Source organism: Sardina pilchardus, chromosome 22, assembly GCF_963854185.1.
Source record: "Sardina pilchardus chromosome 22, fSarPil1.1, whole genome shotgun sequence".
In the NCBI taxonomy this organism is placed as follows: Eukaryota; Metazoa; Chordata; class Actinopteri; order Clupeiformes; family Clupeidae; genus Sardina; species Sardina pilchardus.
Genome location: NC_085015.1, coordinates 1,096,700 through 1,109,590, shown reverse-complemented (window position 1 = coordinate 1,109,590; position 12,891 = coordinate 1,096,700). Strand labels below are relative to the sequence as shown.

Below are 12,891 nucleotides of genomic sequence, written 5' to 3'. Positions count from 1 at the left end.
TAGTGGTGTTGACTGGACATTACATTACATTTAGCAGACACTTTTATTGTCCAAAGTGACTTTCAAATGTCAAGGGGATTACTGTAGCCTACATTGTCCTCGGAGCCTTGCTCTGGGGCACAGCAGTGGAAGTCGGGAATTGAACCCACAACTTTCAGGCGACTACACGCTAGCCCAGCTCCTTAGCCACGACACTTACAATACCACCGGCCACTTGTACTGAAACTTTCTTTCTACCCCCCCTCTCTCTTTCTTTCTCCCTCTCTCTTTCCTTCTACTCCCCCTCTCTTTCTTTCTCCCTCTCTCTCTCTCTCCGTAGCTAATATCCTGACGGTGGTCATTCTCCCTCTCTCTCTCTCTCTCTCTCTCTCTCTCCGTAGCTAATATCCTGACGGTGGTCATTCTCTCTCTCTCTCTCTCCCTCTCTCTCTCTCTCTCTCTCTCTCTCTCTCTCTCTCTCTCTCCGTAGCTAATATCCTGACGGTGGTCATTCTCTCTCTCTCTCTCTCTCTCTCTCTCTCTCTCTCTCCCTCTCTCTCTCTCTCTCTCCGTAGCTAATATCCTGACGGTGGTCATTCTGTCCCAGCTGGTGCGGCGGCGGCAGAAGTCCTCCTATAACTACCTGCTGGCTCTGGCGGTGGCCGACCTCCTGGTCCTAGTGCTCATTGTGTTCGTGGACTTCCTGCTGGAGGACTTTGTGCTGGGCCGAGCACTGTCCCCGCCAGTCAACAAGGCACTGCAGGTGTGTGTGTGTGTGATCTATGTGTGTCTGTATGTGTGTGTGTGTGTGTGTGTGTGTGTGATTTAGGCGTGTTTGTGTGATCTATATGTGTGTGTGTGTGTGTGTGTGTGTGTGTGTGTGTGTGTGTGTGTGTGTGTTATCTGTGTGTTTGTGTGATCCATAAGTGTGTGTGTGTGTGTGTGTGTGTGTGTGTGTTTGTTATCTATTTGCATGTGTCTGTATGTGTGTGTGATCTATGTGTGTTTGTGTGATCCATATGTGTGTGTGTGTGTGTGTATGTTTGTTTATTTGTGTGTGTCTGTATGTGTCTGTATGTGTGTTTGTGTGATCCATATGTGTGTGTGTGTGTGTTTGTTGTCTATTTGTGTGTGTCTGTATGTGTGTGTATATGATCTATGTGTGTTTGTGTGATCTATATATGTGTGTGTGTGTGTGTGTGTGTGTGCTGCAGGTGCTGGAGTTCTCGGCGCTGCACGCGTCTGTCTGGACGGCCGTTCCGTTGACGGTTGACCGCTACATCGCCGTGTGTCACCCGCTGCGCTACAACAGCGTGTCATATCCTGCACGCGCGCGACGGGTCATCGGCTCCGTCTACTGCGTGTGTCTGCTGACCGCCGCCCCCTACTACTGGTGGCCCGAGCTGTGGCACGGAGCTCACACACGCACAGAGGAGGGGTGAGTGTGTGTGTGTGTGTGTGTGTGTGTGTGTGTGAGTGTGTGTGTGTGTGTGTGTGTGTGTGTGTGTGTGTGTGTGTGTGTGTCTGCTGACCGCCGCCCCCTACTACTGGTGGCCCGAACTGTGGCACGGAGCTCACACACGCACAGAGGAGGGGTGAGTGTGTGTGTGTGTATGTGTGTGTGTGTGTGTGTGTGTGTGTGTGTGTGTGTGTGATTTATGTGTGTGTGCGTGTGTGTTTGATCTCTCTTTATATATCTCTCTCTATCGCCCCCTAGTGTGTGGGAGTACGTGCTGGTGTGGTTTAACTCTCTCTCTATCGCCCCCTAGAGTGTGGGAGTACGTGCTGGTGTGGGCTCACTGCATGTGTCTCTCTATCGCCCCCTAGAGTGTGGGAGTACGTGCTGGTGTGGGCTCACTGCATGTCTCTCTCTGTCGCCCCCTAGTGTGTGGGAGTACGTGCTGGTGTGATTAACTCTCTCTCTGTTGCCCCCTAGTGTGTGGGAGTACGTGCTGGTGTGGGCGCACTGTGTGGGGGTGTACCTGCTGCCCTGCTCTATATATCTCTCTCTGTCGCCCCCTAGTGTGTGGGAGTACGTGCTGGTGTGATTAAGTCTCTCTCTATCGCCCCCTAGAGTGTGGGAGTACGTGCTGGTGTGGGCGCACTGTGTGGGGGTGTACCTGCTGCCCTGCTCTATATATCTCTCTCTGTCGCCCCCTAGTGTGTGGGAGTACGTGCTGGTGTGATTAAGTCTCTCTCTGTCGCCCCCTAGTGTGTGGGAGTACGTGCTGGTGTGGGCGCACTGTGTGGGGGTGTACCTGCTGCCCTGCTCCATCTTCCTGTCTGTATATATCTCTCTCTATCGCCCCCTAGTGTGTGGGAGTACGTGCTGGTGTGGGCGCACTGTGTGGGGGTGTACCTGCTGCCCTGCTCCATCTTCCTGTCTCTATATATCTCTCTCTATCGCCCCCTAGTGTGTGGGAGTACGTGCTGGTGTGATTAACTCTCTCTCTGTCGCCCCCTAGTGTGTGGGAGTACGTGCTGGTGTGGGCGCACTGTGTGGGGGTGTACCTGCTGCCCTGCTCCATCTTCCTGTCTGTATATATCTCTCTCTATCGCCCCCTAGTGTGTGGGAGTACGTGCTGGTGTGGGCGCACTGTGTGGGGGTGTACCTGCTGCCCTGCTCCATCTTCCTGTCTCTATATATCTCTCTCTATCGCCCCCTAGTGTGTGGGAGTACGTGCTGGTGTGATTAACTCTCTCTCTGTCGCCCCCTAGTGTGTGGGAGTACGTGCTGGTGTGGGCGCACTGTGTGGGGGTGTACCTGCTGCCCTGCTCCATCTTCCTGTCTCTGAACGCCGCCATCGTGCTCAAGCTCCGTCGGCGCAGCTGCTTCCGTCTCCGCGGCTACTCGACGGGCAAGACCACGGCCATCCTGCTGGCCATCACGTCGGTGTTCGCCGCGCTGTGGGCTCCGCGCACCGCCATCATCCTGTACCACCTGTACGACCCCGCCGCGACCTCCGACCCCCCCGCGACCTCCGACCCCGACCGCGCGCGCGCGCGCTGCACCTGCTGACGGACCTGGCTAACATGCTAGCGCTGGCTAACACGGCGCTCAACTTCTTCCTGTACTGCTTCATCAGCCGCCGCTTCCGCCGCACGGCCGCTAACATGCTGCGCGCCGCCTGCCGTCGCCCCGGGAGACGACCCCTGACCCCCCCCCCCGCCCGTCTTCTCCGCCCACAGCTTCTCCGTCACCAGCAGCCCCTGGGTGTCCCCCGCCAGCTCACACTGCATACGCATGCTGGAGCGACACAACACACACACACACACGCACTCGCACTCCACACGCCTCTCCAACTAAACACACACACACACACACACACACACTCCACACGCCTCTCCAACTAAACGCACACACACACACACACACACTCGCACTCCACACGCCTCTCCAACTAAACACACACACACACACGCACACACACACACACACACACAAACACTCCACTCGCCTCTCCAACTAAACACACACACACACACACACACACACACACACACACACACACACTCCACACGCCTCTCCAACTAAACACACACACACACACACACACACAAACACACCACACGCCTCTCCAACTAAACACACACACACACACTCCACACGCCTCTCCAACTAAACACACACACACACAATCACACACACGCCTCTCCACCTAAACACACACACACAATCACAGGTGGACCCACCTAAGCAAGTATTGATGATGCTATAGTGATCAATAATCAGATGATCAATATCATTATTAATTGCGCTGTAGAGTTTCATGCATATGCAGTCAGTCACTATGGAGACGACATTACCGTCTCTGAAGTAGAAGACCATAGAAGAGGAGGACTTCCTGTGAGAATGCAGGGCTGGGATTGGCTCAGAGGGGGGTCATGTGACTGGAGAGCCATCCCTGATTGGAGGAGAGCTCCAGAATGCCATGAGGAAGGAGAAGTGGTGACCAGAGATGCCCCACTACAGCTCCCCTTTCATCCAAACAAACCAACAGACTCTTAGATTATTGATTATCTATTAACACTCTCAGTGTGTTTGTTTAGTAACACTCCCAGTGTTAATTCTTAGATTATTCTGTTTATTTATTAACACTCTCAGTGTTAACTCTTAGATTATTGTTTATCTAATAACTCTCAGTGTTAACTCTTAGATTATTGTGTTCATTTATTAGCACTCTCTGTGTTAACTCTTCGATTATTGTTTATCTAATAACTCTCAGTGTTAACTGTTCAGCAGAGACTTCAGTCACAGTTATCGTGTGTTCTTATGGTGTCTCCTCTCTCTCTCTCTCTCCCTCTCTCTTTCTCTCTCTGTCTTCTCACATCTCTCTTTGTCTCTATCCCTGTGTTTTTCTCTCTCCCCCTTTCATCCCACATCCCTCCTCTCTCTCTCTTTCTCTCTCTCTCTCTTTCTCTCTCTTCCCCATGATCAGCCCTTCCCTTCTACTGTATGTGTCTGTGGGGTGGAGGGCAGGTGGGGGGGGGTATTTGGAGGGTGGGGTGGGTGTGGGGTATCTGGAGGGTGGGGTGATGGGCAGGTGGGGTATTTGGAGGGTGGGGTGGGTGGTTGGGGGGTAACGATTTAAACTGGAGCACACTGCCAGGCTGTTAGGAGAGGAGGCAGGCAGTCACACTGAGATCAAAGATGACTTTGGGAGTACCCCCCCACCACACATGATGAACACACACACACACACACAGAAGGTGTCTGCAGCCTCAGCACACACACTGCTCTGCTCATCTAAAAGACTCCATGGCAACCCTTTACCTGCTGACATCACAAGGAGAACAGACACACACACACACACACACACACACACACACACATACACAACACACACATGATGAACACACACACACACACACACACACATACACTAGCAGACAAAAACAAAAGCAAACAAATGTTTACACACACACACACACACACATACACAAACATCCTCATCTGAAAGACGCTGCAGTACCCCTTTACCTGCTGACACACTAAAGGCTCATAAGCACACACACACACACACACACACACACACTAAAGGCTCATAAGCACACACACACACACACACACTCTCTACCATCAGTAGGCTAGGACTGTTAGATACGTACATATTTAGCACAAATAAATAAACAATGAAGCAAAAACAAGTAAACACATGTTTACTTAAATATATAACCATGAATGTAATTGTGTTTAACTGGCATAGAGGTCTGATGTAAACCAATCTGTGGAGGGTGAAGTTTTTGATGAGATGTGTGTGTGTGTGTGTGTGTGTTAGAGTTTGCTAAAGTGTGCATTGATGTGTAGGAAATCCAGTCAACTGTAATAGTCTTTACTTTACTTCAGCAAGAGACTAGAGCTATACTGTACTTCATGTACACATTGATGTGTGTGTGTGTGTGTGTGTACTGGAGATTAGACTAGGCTAGATTACATAGGCTACTCTGCATTATGGTGTGTCTGTTTGTTGTATGACACAAAATGAAAGGATCAATATTCAGAAACTTTGGCGGAAAAGTGTAGTTTGGGTAAAGACATCCAAATCTAATCCTAATCACTGATTTGTGAATTCAGTTTCACCTTCACGAAAGCTGGTATCAATTTGGCCTTGGCCATACGTACCAATGTATGTTGGAGGTCTGACTGTGAGAGTGACGCGTACACACACACACACACACACACACAGAAATGTGTGCTTTACACCCATATCCTTGAGGTGGTTTAGCTCCAAACGCAAACACTCTCTGAATGTAACCAAGTATGTATACAATGTGTGTGTGTTGTGTGAGTGCAAGTGAGTGTGTGTATGGGTGTGTGTGTGTCTGGTAAGTGCAAGTGTGTGTGTGTGTGTGTGTGTGTGTGTGTGTGTGAATGTGTGTGTGTGAGAGAGAGCATCAGTGTCAGTTCAAGCATGAGTAACATTTTCTACAGGATGCATTTCTATCAGTTTTCCACCAAATAACAGACTGGAGCCTGGCTGACATTTACATATTTATTAAATGATAGTGTTCAAAATGAATGTGTGCTTTTGTGCTTTATTTGTGCGTGTGTGTGTGTGTGTGTGTGTGTGTGTGTGTGTGTGTGTTTGTGTGTGTGCGGGTGCACGCGCGGTCGCGCGCCCATGCGTGCGTGTGCTTGTGCAGTGTGTGTGTGTGTGTGTGTGTCCATCCATGTGTGTGTGTGTCCGTTACTTTAGTGTGTCAAGATCAGCTTGTAAAAATCGACTATATTTCCTTGTGTTACCTACATTTGTCATCCATGAGAGCTGTGAGTGTGTAAGACTTCACAGTATATAAGTACTTTTTTTGTCCACTGATGGTTGTTTTGTCTGTGAATGCGCAGAATGTTCCTCTAATCTTTTCAAGGAGATAAAAGTGAAGAAATACAGTATGCAGGAAGTGTGTGAGTGTCACTCGCCCCGGCCTCGCCTAGATTCTTGAGTGTGTGAAGAATTACAAAGATTTATGGTTGAATATATAACTGTGTTAGTTGTTAGTTTCTGCTTTAAATTGGTCAAGTTTAAGGAAGTCTGGCCGAGGTGCAAACGACGTGCAACTTATTACACATGCAAATCAACAAAACAACTCATCAAACGACTTAGGAAAACATCTTCATCTTAATTTGACAACACTTGAACATTATTTGGAAAACGCACTGCAAATTCAGAAAGCATTTACATTTCAGCAACGAGCTGCCAATTTACAACACATGCAATCCAGAAACGCTCCGAAACTGAATCAGAAACACGCAAATCAGAAACTCAGAACATAATGGAGGTGTGGTTTAGGACTGAAATTCTACTGCTCTTATTTAACAAAACCTGTTTAACATGTCTTAAGTTACTCAACAATCATTGTTGCTAAAAAAGTTTCGAAGTCAAATATGTCAAATGTTTTTTTGTTGCATTACAAAAAACTTTCCACATGCAACTCACAATGATTGAACCCTCGTAGGTTAATACAGAATAGCGAAAGTTGGCTTCTGCTCCCTGGATCTCTACTTGGAGGCGGAACCAGGATTGGTACTGGCCATGGAGGTATTATAAGAACTGGAGAAAGTGAACAAGTCCCGCCCCCATTCATTTCAATGAAAATGCTAGGCTAGTGAAAAATGCCAAAATTGAACGATTTTTTCAGGCTTCAACATGGCGTTTCAAGAGGCTTGTTTCCGGTGCCGTTTTACTTAGCCAATTAAGTGCCAGGTTACTGACTGACGTAAGGTTCAGAAGGAGAGCTCGTGCCCACACTAAGCTCGTGCATGAGCTGAGAGTGGAACAGTCACCAATCAGCATGAGGAAAACGCAGGGAAAACGGCACCGGACATGATGTATTTCTGGAAAATGGCGACGAGGAAGTGCTTTGCCAAAGATTATTAAGGGGCGGAGCAAGATACTTCATGAGAAGCCACTTCCTGGAACCCGAATCGCAAGAGGGGGGGGTCAAAATCCCCCTTTATGCAGAGCAGAGGCAGCAACTGTTCCATTGAAGTCTATGGACATAGATCAGAATTTCAACTATATGCTAAAATCTCCATTCTCTTGAGTTAGGAATGTGAATTTTGGGCACGGTTTCATGACCCCCAACCCCTTCTGACCACTTCAGGTACATTTTTAGCATTTTTGAGCATTCCCGTCTGGAGAAAATCGACTTTATATCAGGTGTGCCCCTCTTGTTTATTCTGCTTTGGCCGGTTGCTACGTACGCTCTACTTTGACAACACATTAGCCAGCCAGCTGAACCAAATCCTGATTTGTGCTAACGACCAAAGATCATAGAGCGCTACGCGAGTGCTTGATTTTGTACACCTGTGGAAAGGGACCTGATGAAACCCATGAATACGTCTGACACGCAATGACGCGCCTCTTTATGCAGAGGAAGTGATCCCCGTTTTGCGCCCATAGACATGAACTACGACGACGTATCTTGCTACGCCTTAAGGATCTTTGGCTTTGCTAATCGGCGAAGCTAATCAGTCAAATCCTGACCCCCTGGTACTGGCTCTGCTGTGATTGGCTGTTTCTGAAGAGCGAAATTTGATTGACAGCCTCCTCGCAGTCAGTAGGCTACGGTTTACGGTGCTTACCACTTATCATTCACAAAACACATTTCAGAGCAGTTATTACACACTAAAAAAAACACAGTGTTCAAACGCAGGACATATAGTATAGCTCCTGGATAAATGTTTATTCTATCAATATATATATATTGTAACGACCTGTGTGTTATTGGTGTGTGCATTGTTTGTGTGTGGGCTTATTACCTTGCCCTATCAGGTTGGGAGAGTAGCGAGGGGCGGGGGGCAACGGGTTCTTAGAACATTTACGCATGGTTTTTTAGTCCTTCGGTTTTGTGCCGTGAATGAGCAGCCATTTTCATGGCGTGGTCTGTAGCCATTTGTGTTTATTAATAATTCTAAGGTTTATTACAGTAAGGGCTGGGGCAAAATCCGAGAAAAAAAGATTTCTTCCACAGGGTACACTGTAAAGAATCTCCTGCTAGTCTCCTAAGAAGGCGTGGCACGTTCAAATCCTCATCATAGGGGAACAGGAAGAACCTTTCTGTAAATCGTCTCGCTTTTTCAACCGTCTCTGTCTGGTTTACTGGAAACTAAACTACACGACCAGTCCCAGTATTTGTTTTTAGGAGATAAGAGGTGGGTCATGCATGTTCTACATCGATCAGAATTCTCATAAGGGCACTCAAACAATTGTGTTAAACTATTTAAGACTGTTTAAGACTATTTAAGTCTGCATTTGAATAATTCGCACAACATTTTAAAGTAACATGCTATTACAGGCTAGCCTATCGCATGTAGATGTAAAAACATTTAGGCTACGTCTCCACACCATGAACGTCTTGAGAAATGTTTTCTATGTGTATTAATCAAGTGCAATCGTAACAGTATATTTTCATACGATAAGGCCTGGTATTTGACATAAAAGTATTGTTCCGTATTGAACTGATAGGCTACGGAACTCACTTTGTTCCGTATTTTGAGAAAATGCTCAATCCACACACACTGCTCTCTTTGCTGGTACGTAATTGTAAATCATTGTTGTTTGAGCACTTTTGTTGTTTGACGTGTTACATGTAACTCGCCAAGACACTAACCTTCATTAGGGATCATATAGGAACCCCAGCAGAAGGGCGTGAAGACAGTTGATAGTTGCAGGTGAGGGCAGGTGTTTTTGGTCATATCTCCACCAGTACCTGGTCACACAGAGGGGCAGCTGCAAGTGTTTGTTGTGTTGTCCAAAAATAAGCATGACCACTCGTGTTCAACCTCCTGAGACCCTGGATGTAAATTTGAATGCATTTTTCATTTCACTCAATTATTTTGGCTTAGTAGGGCTTCATAAACATACAAAAAAAATTTCACCTCTGTACATCAAGTAGTTATTGAGAAAAACAATGTCCTCGTATGAGGACATTGGGTCTCTATGACCATAAAATACAATGAGATTGCCAATCCAGAAAGAATGTGAATATTCATGTGTGTACTCCAAGTGCCTAAGATTCAACTATTAAGAAAACAGTTTGTTTTTATTGAACAGGAATGTCCTGTTATTAATTTGGTTAAGTTTAGTGTTTATTTGTAAATGTTAGTTGTGCGTATGGGTCACACCCATGTGGAGAGAAGTCTATCCACAATCAATTGAAGCGAAACAGTTCTGCTCTATTTGTTTCTTATTTGTTTATTTGTTTATTTTTGTAATTCCTTCATTGGATTTATTTATTCAGGCTACTCTATTATGTCTATGTCCACACTTTGACTTCCATTATTGCTTTACAGTAGTTTGATATGGCCAATGAACGACAATTTTCAATGTAATATGTAGCCTAAAAATGGAATTATGCATACATTTCAGTCCCGATGTCCTCGTATGAGGACATGACAGTTAAACACGTCCTGGTCTGTTTGCAATGATCGAAATGGGAGACACTTGATGCCATATCATACTACAACTGTTCACAAACATATACAAAAAAAAAAAAATGTCATAACGTTCACTTGCACGTTACCATGACGATAGTTCTCACGCGTATGCCGGTAAAGCGTGGAGGTGGATATCAACGCCATATTGCTTTTTCCCAAAACATTGTAGGCTATTGTGTGTCTGATAACACTAGAGGGTAAAATGAAGTGTCCACATATGAGGACAACAGGTTTTTATTCATAAAAAGTAAGCACAAGGTAAAGCAGAGCCTAAATGTAATGTCCTCATATGAGGACGCAGGGTCTCAGGATTCTTTTACTGAACATCCCTTGCAATGCATTACACTTCAATGCCTAACCTACCGAGTCTCCCCCTAGTGTCCAGGCGACCTATTGCCTGTGAACTCATAGGCAACCATATTACATTACACCACAGTGTTCAGGGATATTTTCTAAGTCCAAGCTTTCACCATCCAGAGCTTTCTTCAATACCCGTAGACGCAATTCTACAATTTCCTGCACAGACAGTTATCATGGACAGATATTTGCATTTATGTTACATTTATATTTATATGTTAATCACCACCTTTTATCAGTGTAACTACACTGATGTCAATGGCAGCCCTTCACGTTGCATATGAACGTGCAGGGGCACCTTCGGCTTCCGAAATTGACGCCAGGGGGCTTGGCATGCATCCTTGTTCGACGAGGTGGGTGTGAGACCGTGTTGGATGAGCTATGCGCATTTGATAGAAATCCGTGGCGCCTAATGAACAGATCTGGGCATTTTTTCAAATACGAGAAAATGAACGTCTGGTTGCCAGACCACATCTCATTTGAGAAGTGGTAGGCGCTAGCCAGGCTAGCAGTCTTGTAGGGCGTGGAAGGAAAAACTTTTACAGTCGGAGTAGGTCTGATTCAATATAGTTCACCGTACACTGCACACTTCAATCCCAATCCCCTCAACAACTATTGTGCCTCTACAATCATAGGTTCATTGATAACTCACAAACCTACATTGTGTGTTTCCACAAAATAGCAAAAATAAATGGAAAAATCTAATGGGAAAGAGAAGTCTGACCAGTCAAGTTTATATTCAACACCTGTATCTCCTACAAGTTGAGGCTATCCTCAAATCAAAGCCACCGGGCTATGTATCCACTGGCATTGCGAATGTTGACCCTGTGTAGCCTCAGCCACATAAAGTGTTTTCAAAATAACTTAAAATGAACTAACTTAAATTAGTTATGTTTGCATTTGAGCCAAGTAGGCTTATTTATAGCCTACCCAGCTAACAATTTCTGGTTAGGAGAACGTTTTTAGAACGTTTTTTTCCTGGTTAGGAAAACGTTGCCTGAAAGTTGCGAAAGTTGCCACAAGGTTCCCCAGGAAAGTTTTCTTGACGAAAATACAACGTTTTTTTCTGGTTGTTTATTTTGGTTAGCAGAACGTTCTCCTACCCTTTAGGGAACTTTACTATATTTGGTTGCATTAACGTTCCCCTAACCTCCCAGCAACAAAGTGTAAAGGGGGAAAAAATATGTAGAATTATCGCGACATCGAGGCATGGCTCCGCTGTACACTTGCCGTCTGCGGCGACAGCCTATCTGCAACCTGGGAGAGCGAACGTCTCTGATGACTAAGGCAATGACATTATAGGCTACCACATGCATGTAAATTCACTTACCATTAGCTGCTTGCTGAACTGCGACGAATACGACTTGTTAGTGTGCTTGCTGCAAGCAAAAGCACACTATTGTTATCCGTGCGTTTCATATTATTTATCTTAAATCCAACTTTTGTCTCCCTATCTTGTCCTAGGGATTTGGAGCTAGAGACGCCGTTCCACCTCTCACGCGTGCGTCCTGATGCGAGGATGGTGGCTTGTATACAGCTTTTTGATACGCCTTGTCGTTCTCCCGTTATTCCAGTTTTTCCGGTCGATTTTTTCCCATAGGAATGAATGGAAAAGCGTTTTTTGAGCGCTGATGCCCACACATTTTTCCACCTGTAGCCCAAACCGTAAGACATAAAGTCATGAAATTTGGTACACTGATAGAAGAGACTACCCTGATTGACACCACCAGGTTTCATGCTCGCCACTCTCACGCCCTAGCGCCACCAACTGGTCAAAGTTGGAAAACACGTTCATGCCCGTAATGTTTGATCCGTATGGCCAATTTTGATGAAACTTATACCATTGGAATCCTCTGACTCAGCCGATTCCAACGCACCATATGACGTCATTTTCCGCCATGATGGATTTTCCGCCATTTTGAATTTTGTTCAAAGTCAAAGTAAAGCTATCCTGGCCACATAGTTTATCCGATCGTCATGAAACTTGGCACGCGTGATCTACAGACCAAGGCGAATCAACCGCCTTGATTTCGCCTTCATACGTCCAAGCGTTCGCCTGTGATAACCAATTAAATTCAGCAAGCGAAGCCGCCAAACAGGAAGTGCGCCTATCTTGAATATGCTGTGACGTATGAAAGCCATATTTGGTGGGATGACTTGAGACCCCATCCAAAGCACCCCCAATAAATTTGGTGTTATTTGGTCTGTCGATGGCTCTATAATTAGCAAAAACGTGAGTGTTGGTGAATGTATACTATTAATCGGAATAGCTCATCTTAAATTGCTTTAGGTCATGCCAAAAGGACATTTCAGAGTGATTTAAGATACAATGTTGATATTTAAAAAAAAAATATCAAGTTATTGCCATTCTTGTAAAAGGTGCTGATGTAGATGCCACAGCACAGCATTGTTTTATTTCTGACGCACACAATTCAATTACATCACCACTTCAAACCTGGTCTTACTCAATCCTCGATTGAATGACTGGGATACTCCGCAGTGGTACACCAAGGGTGTCGTTCACGGCTTGTCCGCATCGGTATCTCACCTTGAGACTGGGTTATTCTTAGAGATGCCATGGTCCCGAGGGACAAGTATGGACTTACTCGCTGTTGATC

General features: G+C 45.9%; 1 protein-coding gene across 1 annotated transcript in view; it reads left to right on the top strand.

Moving 5' to 3' along the window:
- The window catches only part of LOC134070479 (probable G-protein coupled receptor 139), an 11,146-nt gene extending 7,860 nt beyond the window's left edge, over window positions 1–3,286 (top strand). Inside the window, 5 exon segments of the mRNA XM_062526856.1 lie at window positions 555–742; window positions 1,194–1,417; window positions 2,698–2,928; window positions 2,961–3,138; window positions 3,140–3,286. Coding sequence (XP_062382840.1) covers window positions 555–742; window positions 1,194–1,417; window positions 2,698–2,928; window positions 2,961–3,138; window positions 3,140–3,286 — 968 coding nt within the window.
- The last annotated feature ends 9,605 nt before the right edge of the window (window positions 3,287–12,891 follow it).